We start from the raw sequence: 24,924 nt of genomic DNA on the forward strand, positions 1-24,924 counted from the left end.
AATCCACTAAGGGAGTAACACAAAGAAACACAATTTTTTATGGAGGATGGTAAATTTTCCATAGAGAAGTAATCTACTAGAAGGTTTTTCCAGTGTGTAATGTGTATGGGGTTCCTTGATTTCCAGTTCATGAGGATAGACATGAATTCATCTGACAGCAACATATTTTGACTTTCAGTTGTGGTTTCCGAGAAGCACAACAAACCTCTGAACACTGCCACACTAAGGAAGTTTCTTTCGACAGGGGGCACCATATGTTTAGTGTTTGGAGCATTACAGGAAGTGCAATGTTAGCAAGAGAAACAGGAAGGCAGCTCAAACACCACAGAGGGATACTTGTAGGTTTACACTGCTTGTTTCCTGTATTAAAAAACAAATCCATCTGTGGTATCAGAATGAGAAGAAGCTGCTGAAAAATAAGACAAGGCACCCACCGACAGATGGCACCCAAGGTCTCTTTATCCGTCTATATCTCAAGCAATTTATGAGGTTCAAAAACTCCCGATTGAGCCTTTAAAATCTGCACATATCCCCTGAGCTGGAAGTTTTAATGAGGTAAACATTTGCTGTCTCTACACATCGATCCTTGGCTCCAGCACATCACTGTTAGCTGGATTTTTCTGAATATTTAGATCCTTGAAAAACTTTCTGAATATGTGTTGCTGCTTCTCGTCGTCTCACCTGTGGCCATGATGAGTCCGGGTGCAGAGTCCTTGGATAAAATGGGCATCCTCCTCAGCTGGATGTTGAACAGCTGGCTCCAGCGTTGGGCCAGGTGAAGAGAGCAACCTTTACTGAGCTGAAGGAGAGAGGAAGAAGAGGAAGAGGAGAGTCACATAATGTTTGCATGTTGATTTCATGACACGTCGAACTACTTTACCTCCCATCAGAGACTGTTTCTGTTGTGCAGGACAGTGATCTGCACGGAGCGGGGGTGAACTTATAGCTTTCGTGAGTAAGTATTCCAAGTTACAACACTTAATCAACATCAGCACCTGAGTTACACACGTTTTTGTAAGCACGAGTACATGTGCATTTGTGATTTCAACCATGGACGATGAGCAGAGAGCACACATCCAATTTTGTGTCAAACTAGAGAAATCTGCAACAGAGACTCTTGAAATGCTTCAGAAAGTCTACGGCAATGAAGCAATGAAACAAGCGAGGTGTTTACAGTGGGATATACATTTCAGGAGGGGCAGAATGTCACTATCCAAGACTAAAGAAGGTGCATCAGGTCAGGAATACAACCAAGTGGGTTTAATATGATATTTGCGAGGTGCACCGTTAATTCATCCCCCAGGGTCAGACAGTCAACACCGAGTTCTACTGTGACGTTCTAAAGCATCTGAGATAACAGCGTGTGATGTCACTTTGCTTCTACAACATGACAGTGTGAATTTCCTGCCCACAACAACACAATCGTTGCCCCCCCCCCCACCACCCAAAAATTTGACAAAAAATATGTTGTGTGCTCTCTTACTTTTGTGCCCATTGTGATATTGCAAGAGTGTACGTTCCGGTGGTCACAAAAAGCATAAAACACAAGTACTGATGTTGATCAAGAGACATACTTGGAACATTTACTCACACTAACTAACATTGTTGCTTCCTCCTTCTCCATGTGCAACAGGAACAGACTTGGAAAATGTTTGACCAACCGTCATATACCTCTTGCACATATGTACTTTACATCAATTAGTACACAGGTAGAGTAAGGACTACAACTAGAGAGAAAAGTTTGAAATCATGATTTGCCAATATGTTTGGGAAACATTAGAAATGTATGAAGATTTTAGGCAGCCTGGGTCATCCCCCTCTAGTATGGTGTAGTACGTTGAGGTTTTATTCATATTTAGGGCCCGAGCACCGATGGTGCGAAATCCCTATCGTTATCTAAGGAATTATTTTGTATTTTCGGTCGTTGTTCTTACAAATGAATTGCCTTTTTGGAGGATTTATCATATTAAAAAACTCATCAAAGTTGGAACACATATTTCTTATTTTAGTGGAGTCGCGAGTGGGTGTGGCCAAATGGCTCGCTAGCGCCCCCTAAAGAGAGGCTACATTTACCTACATGCATGAAATTCGGTGGACATGTGTATGACGCCTAGATGTACAAAAAAGTTACATTACACCATTACCTCAATTCAACAGGAAGTCTGCTATTTTGAATTTAGTCGCCATTTTTGGCGATTCGCACACGTTGTACTTTGTCGAACTCCTCCTAGAGATTTTGTCGGACCAACTTGAAATTGAGTCAGTATGTGAAATATGTGAATATTTAAGCAGCCTGGACCACAAATTGTTTGCCATTCTTACAACATAAATTAGGTAATAAATGGAAATGATTTATGATTAATTTATTACCAACATGATTGCAGCTGGATTTTCTGTCAACCTACTAGTTGGTTTAAAGACTAATGATGAAAACAGAGATCTCATCCAACCACAGTCACCTGCAAAACCCACCCACATTCTTCTTGACCACAAATCCACACTGCTTTGAAGCGGAGTTCATGTTCTCATTGGGTGGAAACATGCAGCATACTGTGCAGACAATAACCTCACATGCTGATCCGAAAACAAACTTGATCAGCAGGAAACAAAAGGCTGGCAACAATAAATCAGGCTTAGAAGTCACGGGCCACTAGGTGTACCTGGCACTCCACGGTTCCTCCCAGGCTGTCAGCAGCAGGTGGCTGAAGCAGCTCCCACGTCCCGCCCTTGTCAAAAGTGATGACGGATCGCATGTTGTCCTCGCTGACCGAGCCGTTGATAAGCGTGGCGATGAAGATGCCTCGCAGCCCCTCCACACGGTGCAGGTCTGCAAACGGCTCATTGGCAAAGTACCTGAAACACAGAGGGGGGAACACACTTCAACATTGTTTCTGTCTGTGTACGAATCCAGGAGCAATCTCCTCTGAGCATTCCAGCCCTGATCGAAATCGCTGTAATTTTTTTGCACATGTTGAAGTTCACTTGACTCAAAAACACAGAAACAAAAAACTAAATGCATCAGCATAAAATGTACAGCTGCGTGAAGCAACTTTACAAACACCAGAGAAATAAACAGGAAACTTGAACTCCGTTACCCAGAAATGAGGTGAAGCAAGCAAACTGCATGTACAGTGGTGTGAAAAGGTGTTTGCCCCCTTCCTGATTTCCAATTTTTTTGCATGTCTGTCACACTTAAATGTTTCAGATCATCAAACAAATTTAAATGTTAGTCAGAGATAACACAGGTAAACACAAAATGCAGTTTTTAAATGAAGGTTTTTATTATTAAGGGAGAAAAAAAATCCAAACCCACATGGCCCTGTGTGAAAAAGTATTTGCCCCCTCCTGTTAAAACATAACTGAACTGGTTTATCACACCTGAGTTCAATTTCTCTAGCCACACCCAGGCCTGATTACTGCCACACCTGTTCTCAATCAAGAAATCACTTAAATAGGACCTGCCTGACAAAGTGAAGTAGACCAAAAGATCCTCAAAAGATAGACATCATGCCGAGATCCAAACAAATTCAGGAACAAATGAGAAAGAAAGTAATTGAGATCTATCAGTCTGGAAAAGGTTCTAAAGCCATTTCTAAAGCTTTGGGACTCCAGCGAACTACAGTGAGAGCCATTATCCACAAATGGAGAAAACATGGAACAGTGGTGAACCTTCCCAGGAGTGGCCAACCGACCAAAATTACCCCAAGAGCGCAGCGACGACTCATCCGAGAGGTCACAAAAGACCCCACAACAACATCCAAAGAACTGCAGGCCTCACTTGCCTCAGTTAAGGTCAGTGTTCATGACTCCACCAGAAGAAAGAGACCGGGCAAAAATGGCCTGCATGGCAGAGTTCCAAGACCAAAACCACTGCTGAGCAAAAAGGACATTAAGGCTCGTCTCATTTTTGCCAGAAAACATCTTGATGATCCCCAAGACTTTTGGGAAAATACTCTGTGGACTGACGAGACAAAAGTTGAACTTTTTGGAAGGTGTGTGTCCCATTACATCTGGTGTAAAAGTAACACCGCATTTCAGAAAAAGAACATCATACCAACAGCAAAATATGGTGGTGGTAGTGTGATGGTCTGGGGCTGTTTTGCTGCTTCAGGACCTGGAAGACTTGCTGTGATAAATGGAACCATGAATTCTACTGTTTACCAAAAAATCCTGAAGGAGAATGTCTGGCCATCTGTTCGTGACCTCAAACTGAAGCCAACTTGGGTTCTGCAGCAGGACAATGATCCAAAACACACCAGCAAGTCCACCTCTGAATGGCTGAAGAGAAACAAAATGAAGACTTTGGAGTGGCCTAGTTAAAGTCCTGACCTGAATCCTATTGAGATGCTGTGGCATGATCTTAAAAAGGCGGTTCGTGCTCAAAAACCCTCCAATGTGGCTGAATTACAACAACTCTGCAAAGATGAGTGGGCCAAAATTCCTCCACAGCGCTGTAAAAGACTCCTTGCAAGTTATTACAAACGCTTGATTGCAGTTGTTGCTGCTAAAGGTGGCCCAACCAGTTATTAGGTTTAGGAGGAACACCTTTTCACACAGGGCCATGTGGGTTTGGATTTTTTTTTCTCCCTTAATAATAAAAACCTTCATTTAAAAACTGCATTTTGTGTTTACTTGTGTTATCTTTGACTAATATTTAAATTAGTTTGATGATCTGAAACATTTAAGTGTGACAAACATGCAAAAAAATAAGAAATCAGGAAGGGGGCAAACACTTTTTCACACCACTGTATGTAATCAACACACAATGTTTACAAAAAGCTGCACGAGAACCACTAAACAGAAAGCACCGAGATCTGCGGCGACTTTCATTAACAAAACGTGTGCGATAAACATAGAAAAACATCATCGGCATGATCACACCTGAGCCAACACTGTGGCTGCTTCTGCTTTGTGGAGACCCATTTTGCAGCAGTTACAGCTTCCAGTCTTCAGGCTCTGCACACCTGGATGTGGGCAGTTTATCCTTTACTCCTCCTGAAAAATCCTCTCAAGCTGTCAGAATGTTTTGTATTTGGCTGTTTTCATCAATCCCTCAGTTCTGAAAACTCTTCCTGTACCATCCTACAGAGAACTGCCCCATAGTATGATGCTACTACCACCATGCTTCACTGTAGGGATGGTTTTGGCAGATGATGAGCACTGCCTGGAGGTCAACAGATACAGTGCTCAGATTTCAGTTGTTTGTCTTGTCATACCAGCTTGCAGTCCTTTAGATGCCGTTTGACTCCTTGTCTTCTCCTCAACCAAAGCTCTTTTTTCTTGGAAGAGCACTGGTGCTTCCAAACCTCCCACCTTATAAATATTGCAGCTGCTCCTGGGAACAATCAAAGCTTTAGAAATGTTTGCATCCCCTTAAAATGTAGGTCTTGAGAGAATTCCTTTGACTTCATGCGTTGTTTCTGTTCTGACAAGCAGTGTGAAACATTGGACCTTACATCCACAGGTGTGTGTTTTTCTAAACTATGTGCAGTCTATGAAATTTTCCCCAAGTGGACTGTTTTAGTTTTTTGATAAAATTGCAAACACTTCTAAAGGCAAGTTTTTACTTTGGATTCCATCCATTAAAATGAGAAATACAACACAAAGTGTGCAAGAAGTGAAGGGATCTGAATACTTCCTGATTTCATGTCCCAGCAAATATTTTGTATCCAAAGTAGGTTATGTGTTTTTGTGATATTGGCACTTTACTCACGAGAAGTTCTCACAAAGCTTTTGTCTGCAACCAGCCCGACAGGTTTGGATACAGTAAATGTAACACACACACACTAATGTGTGTGTGTGTGTGTGTGTGTGTGTGTGTGTGTGTGTGTGTGTGTGGTACCTGATGAGTGTGTTGCTGCCAGAGCCCTCAGGACTGTAATATAGCACATTCTCCAGCGACAGGGAGAAGGAGAGGCCCTGTGTGTCTGAGATGTAGAGATGTGTGACGTTGTTCAGGTGGTTCACACAGACAAACACTTGGTCCTCAGATGCATCTGCTATGTAGTACTCCTGTTGGGGGAAGAAGGAGGTGAGACAGGAAGTCATCTGCAGCTCACTTCTGATCAGATGTGATATACGAATGGACACACTGTGAACGGACTGATTACCACAGAGCAAACTAGCACTAGTACACCGTGTAGGGTAGTGTAGGCGGTTCTTCCACTGAAATAAAGATGTCTGTGGTGTCATAAATTTTTAGAAATGGCATCTACAAATGTTCACATGAAAACAACAACTTGATTTTTTTGGACTAATCCAGAGGACAGGAGCTCAGAGGAGAGAAGCGGGGCTGGGGATGCGATGACACGACTGTGACTCAACTTGAGTGAGTGCCGTCGCGACATCTTTACAGGGTCATAAACCTGATGAAAATGTGGAGACCATAATCAAATCATAAACTCGAAGACATTCTAAGGGTGACGGGTATATGCCAAAATAATAACATTAAAAAAAAAATTGAAATTTCAGCAAAGAATGAAGGCAACCTATTTGTGGTCCAATGTTCTGATCTTAAGGCTTGTTAACCAGCTTATTCTGCTCCTTTTGACCAAACCTCATGGCCTTTGTGAGTGAATGGAACGCGATGACACCCGGACTAGATCCACTAACAGAGGAGGGTCATGGTGTACGCTCAGAGAAGATCCTTGATTATGTTCAAATCTCAGTTCTTCTGAAGGTTTCAAGGTTTATTTATTGTTTCTATTGTACCTGCAGCTGTAACAGATGGAGAGTAGGTCAAAGCACAACTCAGGAATTGGTTTCACTCTTTAGGTGCCCTTTATTTTGAGGATTTTTTTCCAATCCCAGGACGGTTGCTTTCAAAACCTTTATGATGCTTTGCGCACACAGCCTGAGGTGTTTTAGTCGTGCCTCATATGGATATCTGATGGATCACATGTGCTTCATTTTGAATCACTGTCACTATTTGTAAAGGCTTTCCACATTTCTCTGCAACTCCAGGTGTAATCAGACTCTGTAATCAGACTCTTCAAATCTATTTTATTCTGCTTTATGAATTTAACAGCAGCGTTTGTGTGTTGGGCTCTGAGCGCTGTCTGAAACAGTGGTGAACTACACTCAATTCTGTGCCTGAATGCATGTGTAGATACGGACAGATCTGAGACCGCTGTTCTGCTGACAGCAGGTGCATGGTGTCTGCAGTGTCTGACACATAAAATGGAAGACTAATAAAAAATGTAATACCACAGAGAATGCAATTTCATACCTTCTCAGGTCAAAGAATGACTGATATAACAGTAATGCCTTATTCAACATTACCATCTTTTAAACCTAGATTTATATGAGAGCTACTGGATACCTGATGTTTCTAAGTAAGTGAGTAAGTCAGTAAATCAGTATCTCTCTCTCTCTCTCTCTCTCTCTCTCAGGTCTGTCTGTCTGTCTGTCTGTCTGTCTGTCTATCTATCTATCTATCTGTCTGTCGGTCGGTCGGTTGGTCGGTCAGTCGGTCGGCTCGGTCGGTCGGTCTGTCTGTCTGTCTGTCGATCTATAGATAAAGATATATCCATCCATCCATCCATCCATCCATCCATGACAGACTGACTGACAGACAGTCCGTCCGTCCATCCATAAGAAGTCTTGTGATAAAAAAAAAACAACAGCTAAAAAAAGGTTAGAATTTAAAAAACAATGATTTTAATTCAGTTTGTGCTAAAATTGCTCATTATGAGTTGAGTTTCCTTCCAACTGTAGCCAGCAGTAGTGACAGTGTTTGCTGCTGCCTACAATAATCCCATTTTCAGTTTACAGATAAAATCGTTCAACAACCTGTAATCCCACTTGAAAACACCTTACAGCTACCATTACTGCCTGTGGCAACAGATTTAAGACCTTCGTAAAAGAAATATATAACTTTTAATACCTTCTACTTTGACTTTTTTGAGGGAACTAAACTGTTTTTACAACCTGGAGATTCCTAACTATGTGGAAATTCTTTGTATGTATGTAACAAATTGCTTCAACAATTTTATCAATTGCTGAAAAAAAGTTCAGGAAGGTTAAAAGTTATTTAACACAGCAGCTTGTTGAAATAAAACAGTCTGAACTGGGTACATATTGTTATGAAGATTAGGACTCTGAAGAAACATTTGACGCCAATTTATACTTATCAGTTCATCAATTTATGGAATGCATAACTGCAGCATATGTGAAAAACACTCACTGTGATTGGATGTCGGGTCATAAACTGGGCTGCTTTCATTGGCTGGCGGTTGTAGGAGACCCAGAGCTGAACAGAGGAAGGTTCATGGCTGCCAAACTGTTTCTGGAGACACAGATGACACAGAGTCAGCACAGCTCATTCAACGGCTCTTCATTCAGAGACATACAGTTTGGATTTTGTTTCTCAGTAGACCCCAGCTTGGAAGCGCCTTCCAGGCTTCATGTGACACCGAAGAAGTTAGCACAGATCTTGACGAACAAATGTACAAAGTTCTGATGTCTTTTTTTGGGATGTTTTCTCACAACTCCGTAGAAGTCCTGGGTTGTCGTTGTTTTTGTTTTTGTTTTTTTTTAACACAGGGCAGAGCTCTTAGATGTGAAGTCCAGCTGGACGCTGGGCCGGACACGAGCAGTGAGGTTGAGGATAAGCAGGGAAGACTTTGCTTATCTGGACTGTCCTCATGATGGTTTTCTGTCTTATTATCTCAGCGGTACCGAGCTCGACAGCTGAGTCAGAAAAAAATGAAGCGACCAGATTTAAAAAGATCTCAGTGGGGGACAAAAATCTGTCTGTGTCTGTGTGTGTGTGTGTGTGTGTGTGTGTGTGTGTGTGTGTGTGTGTGAGGGAGAGACAGAGGGAGGAACTCCAAGGGCACGTCTTCATTGTCATTACAAATACATTAGCAGGCTGGCTGCTAGACGTAGCACAGATCTAATCTTTTATGAATTACAAGCATTCAGACCAGACAGACTGGAGAACTTGAGCATATCTCATTTCTGTGTGTGTGTGTGTGTGTGTGTGTGTGTGTGTGTGTGTGTGTGTGTGTGTGTGTGTGTGTGTGTGTGTGTGTGTGTGTGTGTGTGTGTGTGTGTGAGACAGACAGAGAGGGAGTGCAGGAGAACAGAGACATCCTGTGAACGGAGTCCTGAGGATATACTCCACAAATGGGCAGAAGTGACAACATGATGCATATAGTGCGCACACACGCACGCAGGCACACACATACACAGGATAAATATGACGTTGCCCAGATTATTTTTTTTAATTACTACTTTGTTATTGATTCTGCTGTTTGTGAAGGACAAACAATGAAGAAAAAATTTTGACTTTAAAAGATGCAAAAAACCCAAAACGTGTATACACATATAATGACAATAATCCTCATCATCCACAGCTCAGCTTCTGGAGGGAGAAAATAAGTGAATCAGCCAATGAATAAACAGTTCATTGACTAAATTAGCAATCTGTAGTTTTTCACGTGCAATATGTTTGCATTATTTATGTATTATTAATAAATTATTAAAATGATACGCTAATTTATTCTGAGAAACAGTTTTTGGCAGTGTAATGCCTTGTAAATTAAAATCTGAAATAAAAACCTATTTGATTCCAGCTACAATTTAAACCAATTTTACTTACATACTATGTAGGATCTCAAAAACCACTAGACATCGATCATATTCAATATGAACAGAGGAATATGAGTCAAGACACACTACAAACTGATAAAAAGAGCACAATTAATGATTTAATTTGACTCACTAAATGAACAAATGAAGTTAAGTACGGTTCACTGACATAACAGATGATGATTTCTGTATAATGAAGACTCACATTTTTTGAAATTCTTTTTGTTATTTCTGAGTATTTGCCAAAGTGGAATTTTACCCCCTAAACCAGGCCAATTCAACCAGTGGCCCACGGGCCAGCTAAGGCACTTTTGAATTTTGTAAGAGGGTGCCCGCAAATTAGCCTGGCATGTGTGATATGATATAAAAACTCAGGTATATAACTCAGAGCTGAGCTTATACTGATGAGGATAGTAATATAATAATACGGAGGCCGAGTTGTGTTACCCAGACATGAACTCAATAAAATGGCTTCCAGTAACCTTGGCAGTAGGATAGCTAAGGGATGGGGATGATCGGGGAGCCCCATGTTAGCGACAGCATGTGCTGTGACTGACTGCAATAGGATTAAAACTGATCGACTCAGTCAAGACTTATGTTGCACTCAGAGCTACACAGAGCTCACATTAGCTAAGCTAAAAAAAAAAAAAAAAAAAAAACAGCTTTAAAATGTCTCTCAAAACTAAGAACACTTAAAGTTTATTGTGAATTTCCAGAAAGAAATTGACTCACAGGTATTCATTTATATTGTATTTTTCAAGCCGCAAACAACTAATAAACCACAGTGTGCATTATGAAATAAATGGATTGCGGTCTATTAACATTACAACAGTTACTGTATTTGTAGCCATTAATTGAAAAAGTATTGTTTGTGGCCCACGAGCCTTCAGTGATTTTTCTTTTTGGCCCACTTCCAATTCAAAGCTGAATGTGCTGCTCTGAACCTTCTTATTTCTATATGTCTAGCTGTAAAAATCCACTTGCCTGGACCTTTTTATCCCAGATGATGAAAGACCCTGTTTGTTTCTCTTCCCTACTAAATGCTATTTTATCTCCACTTCTTCTTCTAATCTATGATCACAGCAAATTGCCTTCCTGTCTGCAAATAAACAGCCCTCTGTGCTTATTAAAGGCCCCACTCTGCACTCCTAATTATATTGTCTTCACAGTTTACGTACTCTCTCCCCTTTCCATTTCCCTCTCACCCCCCTGCTCTACCGGCTGTAAATGTATTTGGTGATTGGGCTCAGTTCAAGCGTGCGGAGAGCCGAGCAGCTTTGTTATTTTACTTTTGGTGAGTTTGGACCACCCTGTATGAGGCTTTGACAGCAACACCCTCTAGAGAGAGAGAGATTTTTTTTTTTTTTTTTTTTTTTAAAGACAGGAAAAATAAGGAAGAGAGAGGAAGAGCAAAAAAGAGAGGAGGGGAAAGGCCATCAGGGAGTTGGAACAGAGAAAGATGGGGATAGAGGAGCGAACTGGAGGCCGACTTTAGAAAGCAATAAACTGAGTGGAACTGGAATTTAGAGAGTAGAGCTGCAGATCTAATAATCTTTTGGTCTAGGCTGTCGGAATTATCTTAATATACTGGTTAGAGGGATGTAATGGGCCAAAACTAGACATCTATTAATAATCCTATATTAGCCATTCAGTGTCAGTTCAGTGGCTCCTGGGGGTTTGATACAATTTCATCAAACCAGCACTGAATCTATCCATGAATCCAAATCATTTTAAATACTTTATTGGATCTAATCAGGTTTTGTTTTTTACATTTCACCAAGTCACCAAAATAATAAATAACTACAACTTAACATCCTGTTTAAATCTTAAATCATCGATTTTGGGTTACAGTTAGACAAAAGGGTTAATATCATATTATCTGTCAGTTGAACACTGAGCTGGAACCAGGAAATGGTTAGCTTAGCTGAGCATAAAACCTGGCAGCAGGGGAAAACTATTACCCTGTCTCTGTTTAAAGGTAAAACAAAGGACACCATCACACACTTTATTTATTAGCCAGCTTTAGAGGCCAAGCTAGCTGTTGACTCTGCCTCCAAGTCTTTGTGCTGAGCTAATCAAACAGGCGGATTGATATGATACTTGAGTCAGATTAACTGAGAGACTCTCCTATATCTCAGATACTTTTTCACTGTGGAAGACTTTCAGCATCAAAGTGTATTCTAATGGTGGACACTTGTGTGGTCGAGCTGTTGATACTTTTTCAGTAATTTTCAGATTTGTGTGTGAATGTGCGTCGTCTCCAGCAGAGCATGTCGGCCTTTTCTATTCAATCTATCGATTAATCTGACCTGCTATCCACATAGACTGTGGTGTTATGTGAAAGCAAAACAGTGACAAAACGCTGAGACAAATGGAGGTAAAGCAGACACAGAAAACACAAAGAATGATAAAAGGCCAGGAAGACTGACTACGAGGATCCATATGGAAAACAATAAACTGAAATATGAGGAGATTCTGTGTGTATCTCTTTTTATTTGAGATGAAGAAAAAGTCATTTTTCAATCTGCGCCCAACTACCCCAGTGGTGAATCATACAAAAATATTCCAATGCATACAACTCACATTTTTTTGTTTCAATTGTGGGTTTGGAACAGAGTTTAGTTCTCCTTCACCCTCTGTACTTTAATCAAGGTTTTCAGGTCAGTTTACTTTGTGAGTTAAAGAAGGAAAATTGGACAGGAGAATGTCTACTATGTATTTCACATGTAAGTGGCAAAGCGATGATATATTTTTCCACCCAAACCACTGATTACACTCCAGTGGCAACTGTAAGTCATCTCCACATTCCACACTGTGCTCATGTTCCCTCAAACTGATCCCCTCTAAACTCTCAAATCCCTGAAATGAGAAGCGCTTCTTGGGCTTTGAGATCAACTCAGTCCGGGTGGCAAACAGAAACAATGTAAGTAGTTTGGAATCGAATACAGAAGTCTACATACAATGTGTGTAACTGATTTAACACCTTCATGCGTCTGTTACAAAGTTGCATCTTCTATGAATTAAACAAAGTGCTTCAGTTCCACTGAGCACTGTTACCACAGAGAACTTTTCCACTTTATAACACCCACCACCCACAAACTCTCAAAAGCGGAGTTGCAAGTGAATATTTCAAAGATCTATGTATGACATGTAAGTTTCCTGTAAAGGTTTTTTTCTTATATACCTATTTTTTCACAGTAAGAGCTCATCCACACAGGAAATGTTGTAAATTGATTAAATTAAAGGCATCGAATCTTTATGCCACATGTGTGAAGATGTTTTTTGCTGCACTCAGTGTGGTTACAGCAGTTCTACAGGGAACAGGTCTGGGTCCTTTCCACTTCCTCCACAAAACACAAAGAAGCTTGGTTTTGTCTTTCGACCAATGGTATGCAGTCATTCTTCATCCAGCTATGAAGTGTTCGACCTGTCATCAAAAAGTGTCTTAAACCTATTTCCTATATTGGAATAGAGGGAGCAGCATCCAACAATTTTTGTAACCAAAAGAAACCAAGAACCCCTCAATTACAGCTCCTCTATGCAGCAATGCGGGCAAAGTGTGCAGAGGTAAGAAAGTAACTAGCATTGAAAGTTAATTCTAAAGCACTCAGCACTTTTGTAATTCTAGAAACTCCTTTTTAATTCTACTTCCCTGACTTTTCATGTGTATAACCAACTGTGACTAACCACCACTGGCTGATAAAAAATGACTGCAGTATTATTTTACAACCCACAGTGGCTTCAGATTTTTTTAAATATTTATATATTAAAAAAAAAAAAATTAAATTTAAAAAAAACTTTACAATGGACACATTATTGAACTGCATCCAGAACTGAAATGCAAGCTAGACTGTCAGGAATCCTAAAAAAATGAATTAACTAGAGGTCATGTTTGCATGAATATTCATGAGGGGTAGAATGTTACATTTTGAAGGGCACAATTATTTTTTGTTTCTTTGTCTTTATGATCATTATCATAAATATCAATATTGTGTAATTGCTGAATTTCAAGGTGATTAGGCAGTGCCTTGTCAAATGTAAACAGGGGTTAAATAATGAATAAATGTAATATGGCACTCATCTTTCAAAGACAGTGTCTGTTGCATGCTTCTGCACAGATAACCTTGTTACAAGTAAACAAGTTGACAAAGTTACCGCAAAGTGGTCTAGTGTCACCTTCGGCTCTCTCCATCCATCATGTGACCTCGCATGTCGTAACATTTCTCAAGAGACTATCCATTGTAAAGCCTACACTGGTACAAACATTGTTAAGGTGCCAGTTACACAAACATAAGGCCAATTTCTCATCCATGCTGCAGTATTTGGCATTTGATCCTGAATCATACACCTTTTTTCAGGATCTTTTTGTACCTCTCTACACTAACACTCAAGTGCATGTTTAATTTCTCTTGCATTTCCTTCGTGAGCGCTCTACTCCTACACAGCAGACAGCCACAAGGTGACATCTGTTAATGACTGGCTCAGAGGGAACAGCACATGCTCACTTTTGCCTCTTCTGTTTTAGGCTGACATTTTATTATAATGAAAAGTACCTGCACTGACACGGAAACAAGCTGAAAATGTTACAAGCCAAGCCTCAGAGGCAAAGTGCCTTCTGCTTGTTTCACCCAGCTGCTGTTCAGTTGAATCCATATCAGACCTTTATGCGCTTCACACTTTTGGTCTTGATGTTGTCTTTCTGCTCTTTTCCAGCCTGTATCTCAGGGATCATCTGTTACATATTCATGATCCACTGGCCCAGTGCACCTTAGTAACTGCTGTTATTCAGATGGGTTCGTAGTACAACTGCAAGCCAACATGTCTTTTCTTTTATTTCTGCAACATCTTTTTATTTCAAATGAATCTTAGGTGCTTAAGTCGCTGGTTTTACATTTGTGTTTCTGTCCTTTTTGTGCAAATGCATGGAAATGGTCCCCTGCGTGCATTGCATCAAAAAAGCAGACCAGTCTGCTGTGAGCAGGAGTTGTGTTGGTGTTTTGTCCCTCCTGAAGTCTAAGTGAATGGTTATAAATTCAAGAAAGAATGGTTGTGCTTTTTTTTTCCACAGCAGTTTTTTTCTCCTTTATTCTGTCTGACTACCACTGTGTATAAGTGTCTCTGCTTTCAGCCTGCATTTCACGTTTGAGCCCAAACTCTCAATTTCTGTCCATAAAACTACATTTAGATTCTAGACAGGCTGATGAGTTTTAGAAAGTCTGCCACAGTTTCAAAGTAACACATCAAAGTGAAGTCATTCCGATATCACCTAATGCTTGAGAAACTAGAAATGTGGAAGCAGCACACTTCATCTCTGCACTCTGATTTCTATTCAACCATAGGTGCAACGGTTGGGTGAAATAAGAGGGGGGTGGGGGGCACAAAAAGTCAGTGCTTCTCAACCAAATAAACATTAAAGACAAATCTATGTGAATCCCGTTCCCTGCATTTAAGCACATATTATGTCAAGGTAGCAAATAACAAAACAAATTAACGAGCTTTTACGATAATAACGTTACTACTTGCACTACTTGCCCTACTTAAAACACATGCACTTTCACAGGTAGAGACCTGATACTTAGAGCTGTACCTGATTCTTTTAAAATTAATAGCGGAGGTAATGACTATGTATGATGTGAAAGCGGTCACTTGAAGTGACAAGCCCAAAGGAAACAAGCACCCAACTCTTCGGTTCCCCTCACCTCTACCAGAGCTTTCAGCTCATTGTTTAGATTTTACGATCCACAACTTAAGTGTTCCGGTTTGGTCTCACCAGCTGCAGGCAGACAAAGGTAGTGACGAGCTGGTGAACGCTGTGGTATATCTGGAAGGTAAAGACTGTAATGTTGTTTTTCTGGAGGTGGTGGAGAGCAAAACAGAGCTCCAAGAAAAAAATAATACTGGACCTATATAGGCTCCAAATGAATGTTAATGCTAATTGCTCAGTGTCACTGAGTCAGTATTGCTCAGTGATCTGTAAAAGAAAACGGTCTGCTAATACATTTGTGACAATAACTTTTTACAGACTGCATTATTTTTTATTATGATCATAATAGCTATGTATCAAATAACACTGTGAAGGGGTTTGGTAGTAGTGATGAATTATCACATAAAACTGCATCTCCTGAAAATCCACTTTACATTACCCACTCAGCCCCAAATAGAACAATACACAGGTAGCGACTAGCTGATGAACATAAGGAGCATTAGGTAGCTAATAAGCCTGAAACTTTTCCTCCGGGGTTGGAGGAGACCCTAACAAGAGGTAGAAGCAGTAAGTAAGCAGTAACAAGTAAGTAAGCAAAAGCTGCAGAAGCCACGTTAAAAAACATGCTGTTTTTTGACGGGAGGAATCATTCCTCCTCCACTCTCCACTTCCTGTATTTCTCTCTGTCTGTCCAAGACTGTCTTTGCAGAGAAATCTGTGATCTAAATGAGAAGGACTATGGAGACCGGATAACTGCGGGCCTTATCGACATCCCCATTACATCTGCTAAGCCACTTATTTTCCATGGGTCTCCTTGATGGGACCAAAGGCTGATGTCTTTAAGATCTGATTAGCACTCTATTCCTTCGGATCCCTATTGTTCGATAAAAATCTCCATTCCTGGCTCTTTAATTAGCTTAAGCAGCTTGGTACTGCCAAAAGCACTTGTGATATTCCATTATTCTAATCCTATTTGAGCAAGCCAACGACAGAAGAAGAGAGGAAGTAACCGAGACTAGAAGAATCATGCTTTTTACAGTTGATGAACACGTTACAGAAGAAAGATAGGTGCGCTTGCAGTTTGTGGCTAATTGAGCTGATGCTTTGTGGCAGGTCGGTCCGTATCTGTGTCATCGTCATCTCCATTTCAGCCCCGGGGCCAGCGGCTGTACTGATCTGACTGACTGGTCTCATCAGCTGTGGAGCTCAGAGGAGGGAGGTCATGGACGGGTCACCACAACATGGAGCACACCCTGTAGTTTAATGCTGAGAAGTGGTGTGTGTGTGTGTGTGTGTGTGTGTGTGTGTGTGTGTGTGTGTGATTGTTTTAAAGAATGAGTCAGGCAATGTATTTTCCTTATTATACAACAAGTAGTTCCGAACCAGCGATCTGATTGGTCAACTGTACATTTGGAACGTGCTCAGATCAGCATAATAGCACACCCTGCTCATCACTGGAAATATCACTCCGCCTTCTCAATGGCAAATATATAATTGGAATTGAATTTCATATAATATGCAATATAAAGTTGTTTTTACTTGTTATAGGCCTAATAAATGTGACCCATTGGGTGAAATCGGGTCTATTTTGGTACCGTAACACCATGGAGAGTCGCATACTCAAAATCCAAGCGGCAGCTAGCTTGACCAGTTTGGTTTTAACAGATGACATGGTGCTAAAATCTTAAAAATACATGAGTCCATTGATATTTTTTTTTTATCAGATATCTTACTTCCAACAATATTGAGTTAGCTGGGCAATTTAGTGTTTCCATATTCTGTATTTATTCAATTTGAGAAACGATCTCTAAAAACGGACTAGGTCGTTACTGGGGGGCGGGGGGGCTTTATGCTTCTGACTCAATCTCTTTGGACAACATGATTAACATTAAAGATGTTTAAGTTGCCACCCCCCGACCTCCTTCGCGGCATGCAGCACTGGTGAACTGTTTCTAGAAGTGAGCATCAAACTACAGACAGAAAACCCAAACTTTACATGCCATGTGCTGCTAACATTAATTTCACCCTCTTGTCCTCATAGTCTCTCTGTCTTTTTCCATGTCAGCAAGCCCCAAATGGATCAGTATTAGGTCACAGACTAATTTGAGAAGGTTTTGTTCTCAAATCTAGATACATTTTTGGATTTGATCTGATCTGCTTTGTCTGTGGGAGAGACATTGTTGGAATGAGTGCATACTATACTCTATCTTGAGTGGAAAAAGTTCATTGACAACTAAATAATATGACTTTTACTATACTTTTTGCGTCTTTCATTGGGATTGTCTCAAGGTTTTTGAAATGTTTTCAGGTCGGTTTCCCATTTTTTGATGTGTTAGTTACAACCTGTGGCTTTCGTGCAAAAGATGTTTCACCCTGTGAATTTGATGCCTAACCTTCAATTGTTAATGAACTCAGTACTGACGGTGTTGTGGGGAATTCAACTGCACATGACAACTGGACTATCTCCATCTGCTCATGAAAACTAAGAGATATGGCTGAAAGCTGAAACTGGTATGTGGACCGAGTAAGAATCATACGCCAAACGATGATCTGCTGGTTCACACCGTGAGTACAACTTTTAAGATGTTCGTATCACTTCAAACTCTTAACTGCAGCTTTTTATAAAACCACAAGCTACAGCTGTTCATATCAGTTTAAACTAGCTTCCAAACCATGACTAAAATGTTTGTTTACTGTGTAACAGTATCTTGTTGTTAAATCATTGTTGCATAAGCTGAAACCCACTAGAGATAATTCAATTCCTCTTTTTTCTGTGGGTTCCCACATCTTGACTTTATAAACCTGCATCTATCCGAGCATATTCACTGGTGGTTGCTATAAACAGTCGTTACTGGTAAGTCACAAGTGACAATCAAAGATGTCATATATCAATGAGTTCTTTCAGTCTCGCGAATCTTTCAGTTTTCCTTTCAGTTTGCTAAGCAAATGTTTTAAAAATGTTATCGTTTCACACATGGATGGAAGAAGTCACTGCTCAGAAGTGAAAGCTCAGGAAATCCTGATTAACATGATCAAAATAGCAATAACATGGAAATATCAAAACGCCAGGCGACAGCCACGAGTTACTGTTGTGTAGCCTTCTGTAGTTTGATACACTCTCAAAGTAAACGCTGTTGCATTTTATAATTGATACAATATAAGGAGGCTGATGTCTCAAACATACACATGCGCCTTTTTCAAAGTCTTTGTTTCACGTTCAAACAGTAAACAAACCATCATATAAATGACATTTGAGGTTAACCTCTGTCCCTCATTGAACCATGTAAGTAGTTGGGAATAAGTGTTTTGACCACATTAACCACTTGGACATAATAAAGCCACTCACTATACACTGTTGTGACTCGACCAGCTGTAATCTGCACCAATATGCATTATGCACCTGCATTAACACATAGATTGAAACATTCACATCATCACTGAAAATTATATTGTAGAGAGGTAAAATTCCTGCATTGAAAGCATGTAAGCAAATAGTCAATCAATGCAGTGTGCTTTCATGTAACTCTTCACTTTCCTCGCTGATTTCAAGTACAGCAAGTCGCATTTAACTTAGCACGATGAACCATCTGATTTCAATTATCAGATCAGACGAAAATCCTTCACAGCCGACCTCTCTTGACAGTCAACTGTTTTTGTAAAGCCCTGCAGCTACAGGCTGCTCGTCAGCCCACGCCGCAGCCGACGTGCCACGCGGAGCAAAGTAAATCTGTCCGAGGCAGCCCTGCGAAACAACGGAGGAGATGAGATCCAAGTCATTTTCAGCCATCTGCTCCGCTGTCTGTTTGTCTGCTGCCGAACTGAGACTACCACTACACAAACACTGAAGACTAACGATGACAAACACACTGCGCTTCACGTGCACCACCAGCCAAATATCGATCTAGCGTCTGTTGTGCTCAGCTCATTGTGCTGAGGTGGGAAACTGGCTGAAACATTGTTTCATCTATACTGTAACAAATGTATGCTTGTGCACAGCAGGAACAACAGGAAACACAGAAGCTACCTTCTGTTGCTCCATCACATGTCAGCCTAGTGCAGTTAGAATAAAGCCTTCTACTTATCACATGATACAACAGTGGGGAAACTAGAGAGGACACTACAACATTACTGAGGGTTCACTGACTGACACAAAGGTAATGAAAAACACAGCAGACAAACTGGCTCTTTAATTTCCTCCAAATCTTACAACCATTACTTTCAAGCTCGATCGTTTAACAATGCAGTTTCCCCTTAAGCTCAGTCCATCTTAAATGAGCTCAGTCCCAGAGAAGGAGGCAGCATTTTATTATTATTATTTTAAAACGTCTTGCTGGCATCAAATTCAAAATGAGCATATATTTTTCATAGCATATCATTTTTCAGTTTCAGCATTTGATCTTTGTTCCATTTTCAATTCAATATGGGATACATGATTTGCAAATCATCACATTCTGTTTTATTTACATTTTACCCAGAATCCCAACTTTTTTTTTGGAAACCGGGTCGCTAGTACTTTACAAAGTATCAAAAACTGCCACCGCTTTTCTGTCCTCTGACTAACCATTAATCAATTGATCATGTCAGCAAGATCAACCTGTAATAAAGGCCGTCATCGTGACAGACAAAACTTTAACATACGCCTGATTAAAGTGGCATATAGCAGCTGTTCCTTTCCTCTCTCTTACCCGTGTCGTCGTGGCGAACATGTACTTGTCTCGGAGCTGGAAGCTGTCCACCTGCTCCAGGATCACCCTGCGGTTCTGTTCGCTCTGAAAGAAGTCCGTGCTGCTGAGTATAGTGGAGACACCCTGGGGCTCGTGTCTCTGGACCAGCACGGTGGTGGGGGGGTCGTAGGGTTCCACACCCCTGAGATGAGAGAGAAAAGAGTTGGAGGATTGGGACCAGTGTGACAGGGGGTGGATTAGAGGTTGAGAAAGCAAAGAGCAGGTCAGGGAGAAAGAATAAAGATGGGAGAGCATGAGAGCCATTTAATCTGTTCTTTTTTTGAAGTAATACAGTTTTTTTTATGCAGAGCTAAATATAACTATACCAGTAGGTATACCAGTAGGCTGACATAAAAAATTCAACACTCTCTCCTTCACACATCCAATATACATACTTTTCCACATCAAAGTTAAGGATTCTGTCCTACTTCGACTTCACCATAATGTTCCTCTGTAGCTGTGCTATCTCAGTTCATGATAAACATTAGTCATTTTCTTAATTTTATTTTTCTTAATTTTATTAAAAACTGATTCTGAGAAAATTGTAATTAAAAGAGTTGATTTATTAGTTTATAGTTTGTAATTTGGCACGCATTTGCTTCATTGTAATATACTGGATATACTGTATATGAATCTAGATATTAAATATATATTAAACCTGCCTGAGACTCTGGTCTGTTAACACCAGAAAGCGGCACTACAAAATCCCTTGACATCACAAAATAGGCGGTGGGTGAACATGCTTTGTTAACAATAGCTGTGTGAACCTCTGACTAAGCTCAGTTGCTAATTGGGAAATGGAGTTCACAAGGTGTTAAAAAGATTTTTTTTAAAAGATTGTTTTTGTGATGAACTGTTTAATCATTTAGTCAATGAAATGTCTCGAAACTGTCATAAAACAACTTCACAAAGCTGAAGATGACAATTTGAAATAATTTGCTGCTCAACCAACAACCTAAACAACCCAGAACTTTCTTTATGAGGATACACGATAAAGATAAGCGGTGAATTATCACACTAAAAAGACTGAATATTTCACTATTTATTTCTTGTAAGCTTTTTGAAATCATAAATCTATTGAAAAAAAAGTTATATCGGGCAGTTTATGCTACAACAGAGAAAACTAAATAACAACAGAGCTAATATGCTACAACAGCTTCCTCCATTTGGAAAGTTCACCGAAGTTGAACTCGACCAAATCCACTGAGTGAGCCAACTACATTTAAACTAATCAGTCTCACAGCAAACTTTGGCAGATTGAAATGCTGGTGCAACAGCAGGTCAAAGCTGTTGTTCAGATAAGCATTAGCACGACATGAAATGAACACAGCCTCTTCATCGATTTGAAAGCGAACCATTCGTTAGCAATCCAAAGACTAACTGCAGGCATGCATCAAAGTGCACAAATGTACAATATTGATAATGATGTGGTAGCACAGCGCGGGGACCAGTGCAGTTGGTCGTAGCAAAACAGGACTCAAAACCACGTTTATGACTGGATCGTATATGAAACGCAAGAGGGCCTTTCATTTCATTAGGCTGGGAGAATTGGCAGCAGTTCGGGTGTATGACATTCCAAAACTGCATGTTATATACAAGCTCTCCATTTACAGGTAAGTCCACCTACCTATTGGTCATTTCTGGGGGAGCAGCATTGGAGCCGGTGACACCAACAGACTTAACAAACTGTTTAAGAAGGCCAGCTCCATGATTAGCTGCAGACTGGACAGTCTGGAAAAGGTGCTGGAGAGGAGGAGACTGAACAAACTGTTATCCATATTGGATAATCCAGACCATCCTCTCCACCATCTACTGCAGGGACAGCAGAGCACTTTCTCCAACAGACTCATTCAGTTCTGCTGTCACAAGGACAGATACATGAGATAAGTCCTGATACAGGAGATCATGCCTGCCCACTGCAAAGACTGTACAATAACTCACCTCTGGCCAAATCCATCCTACATCATCATTAACACCGTTGCACTGTTTTTAATTTAATTAAATTTTTTTATCTTATTCTATCTATTATTTTGTATATAATGTGCATTTTTAAGTTTTTTTTATTTATACCTTTACGACCTCTATTTTTATTCTGTAAATTGTATTGCTTTTGTCGTATCTTCCATGCTGCTGTCTGTCTGTCTGTCTGTCTGTCTGTCTGTCTATCTATCTATCTATCTATCTATCTATCTATCTATCTATCTATCTATCTATCTATCTATCTATCTATCTATCTATCTATCTATCTATCTATCTATCTATCAACTCTGAGGATGTTGCAGAGTCTCCTGTCCAAGATGTTAAAAGTGATTCAATTTATGCAGCAGTTATTTACACTGTATTTTCATTTTCAATCTGAACAGCGTGCTAGGGGTCAAAAAGTCACACTTTAGGTTCTCAAAGAGTGTTCTGCTTACCAGCACTACAGAATGACAACTTGATTGACTCTGGTGTCCTTGGAGCTCTGCACTCCAGGTAGCAGGCCTGACAGTTAAAGGGCAATTCATGGTTAGTGATGTTTCCCAAGGGCTACAATGTGGCTAAGTGGTTAGCAGCATCACCTCACAGTGAGAAGGTTCAGAGTTTGAATTACGCCCCTGTTCCTTTAGTGGAGAGTTTGCATGTCCCTCCTGTGGGTTTCCTCTAGGCTCTCTTCCAGGGAACTTTATTCTTCAGAGGGTGTTAATCTGAAAAAAACGTGCTGAATTCGGCCCTATAAGGCAGCAAACACCACTTGAAATAACTGAATTATTCTGGCTTTCACTGAGCTGTTTCAGAGGCTTTTTTTCACGTACAAAGAATCCTTGTCATTTTTTCATATAAAAAAATTCAAATTTTCAAGATAATAAATGTCAGTACAAAATACAGACTATCAGCGTGTTCAAACCAAAAATATCTCTCTATGTGTCAACCTTGGAAAACAGCATGGTCAAGCTATTTGTGGCCCCGAGTGTACAGCGAGAGCTGCTCAGAAAGCGTGGCACGGAGAGTCAGCCGGAATGAATGAAGGGAGGTTGACTGCATCTTATCGTCTGCCTTCCAAATCAGTGTGTTTTCCACCAGAGTCTCGAGAGCCGAACAGAGAGAGCAGTGTCTCAGCTCAGCTCTGCCTCTGTGGCATTCTTTCAAAGGTCCCTGTTCGACTGATTGATGCTGTCTGGGCTGAGAGTGCATGGAGAGCTATTCGTAGTCTGTCTCTGTTCCTTACTTTGAATAAATCTCTGCCCCTTTTTAACACTTTCTGAACACCCTTCCTCCCCAATTTTTGCAATTCTCTCATTTTCTGCCAGTTCTGTTTGTCATTTAATTTGAGCTTCGAGAAATGTTTTGAAGGAAAATATCAACTTTTTTAGATTGGACTGCCAACAACCAAGATTTTACAATAAAACAAAAACATATGATTTGTCAGTCAATATCGATATCTAGCAATGAATAAACCTGCAGTCAATAGGGCTGTCACCGTTTCTAAAAATATAATTAAGTCAAACATTTTATTTCATTTAAACACAATCTAACTATCCGAGACAAATTAACATGACATGCTAAACTCACAAAAAAAAAAAGCCACAAGGTACCAAGTAAGGCAATTTACAAAGTCAGCATATACCAAACTTGTATTTAAGATTTGTTCATCTAAAATCATCTTAAATCCAACATGTTTTCACATATTAGTTCACATATGGTTTGGTTACCTAAAATAATGAGCTAACTAAAATAATTTGATTCTTGCAGATAGAAAAATGCAGATAGAAAAATGTCTTTTTTTTTTTTTTTTTTTTACCATAGCAAAAACCTTAATAATTGAACAACTAAATTAGTCTGTGAAACAAAAACTTGGAGACAAAAAGTATATTTGCGCTTTTTCTATTTCCCTCGGTCATGTTATTTGGTTAACCACCATCTCTAACTGTTCCCTTTGTTTATCTGAATGCACTTAACATCACTTTTTTAGGCAGGATTTGTATCATTTTCTGTAATCCATATGGAAGAGCAGATTGTACTTCTCATTGTATACACAGAGGATTTTGTCTCTCAGTCTGTCTCCTAGCAGCGAGAACATAGGATTAGGAGGCGGGTGGGTGGGGGCTACCCATCGGGCTGGTTTTGAACATATCCTGCAGTAGGCTGACAGTCAGGCTCGAGTTTCTCTTGCTTTCAGCGCTTTACGAGCGATGTGCAGCGCGTCAGCATCAGCACCTGCTAAAGCCAGAACAAACAGGATTACAGCCAAATTGGATGAGCCTTGGTGGGGGTTAAGATTATTTGTGCTACCCTTGTCCTAAAATCATTTAATTTTGTTTTTCTCTTGGCTGGTTTACCACAGTAGAGGTGTAGCTTTAACAGGCTTTATCAGGTCTAACTGGCTGACTGGTAAATACCATTAAAGGTTAAAAAAAAAAAAAAAAAACTCTAGAAATGTCGGAATTTATTGTCCGATAGATGAATAACAACAATTGAACACAATTAGCAAAGTTTTTTTTGCTAAACTGCCAGAAAAGAGAGTAAAGCCATTCTGTTTGTGGACAAACTAAACACTTGAAGTGTATCCATATGCTTTTGGAAGTCAAGGCCAATCTTTCCTTTTCTTCAACCATGATCAGTTAGAAGTTAATAATGTAGAATTTAGCTGGGCCACCTTTAAAGTATCTTTATCTATCCTTTAATTGATCACTGTTGCAATGAATCGAGCGGTCCAGTTCATTTAAAACTACTATCCTAAATCATTATAGTAGCTTGACAAGTTAAGAATGGCAAGTTTTTGTAGGATGTCTCATGTACTGTAACTTGACGCACGCAGTGATGCAGTAATTGTCTGTGAATCAGTAACCTGCAGTGTTATAACATCACCTTTTAGTATCAGCTCAGCTTGCTTGAAACCTCATCGATGAAGGTGATATCACA

The 24,924-nt window shown here is 40.1% G+C and overlaps 1 protein-coding gene across 4 annotated transcripts in view; it reads right to left on the reverse strand.

Moving 5' to 3' along the window:
• Nucleotides 1-24,924, reverse strand: part of sorl1 (sortilin-related receptor, L(DLR class) A repeats containing) — a 98,613-nt gene that overhangs the window by 38,018 nt on the left and 35,671 nt on the right. For all 4 annotated transcript variants that reach the window (XM_069147345.1, XM_069147342.1, XM_069147344.1 and 1 more), the window contains exons 6-10: nt 19,984-20,164; nt 8,186-8,287; nt 5,843-6,012; nt 2,661-2,853; nt 682-799 (exon numbers count right to left, since the gene is read on the reverse strand). In XM_069147345.1, the coding sequence (XP_069003446.1) occupies nt 682-799; nt 2,661-2,853; nt 5,843-6,012; nt 8,186-8,287; nt 19,984-20,164 (764 nt within the window). The remainder of the gene's footprint in view (nt 1-681; nt 800-2,660; nt 2,854-5,842; nt 6,013-8,185; nt 8,288-19,983; nt 20,165-24,924) is intronic.

The sequence above is a fragment of the Embiotoca jacksoni genome, unplaced genomic scaffold (assembly GCF_022577435.1).
Source record: "Embiotoca jacksoni isolate LCO1_2020_lvr unplaced genomic scaffold, fEmbJac1.0.p SCAF_14, whole genome shotgun sequence".
Lineage (NCBI taxonomy): Eukaryota > Metazoa > Chordata > Actinopteri > Embiotocidae > Embiotoca > Embiotoca jacksoni.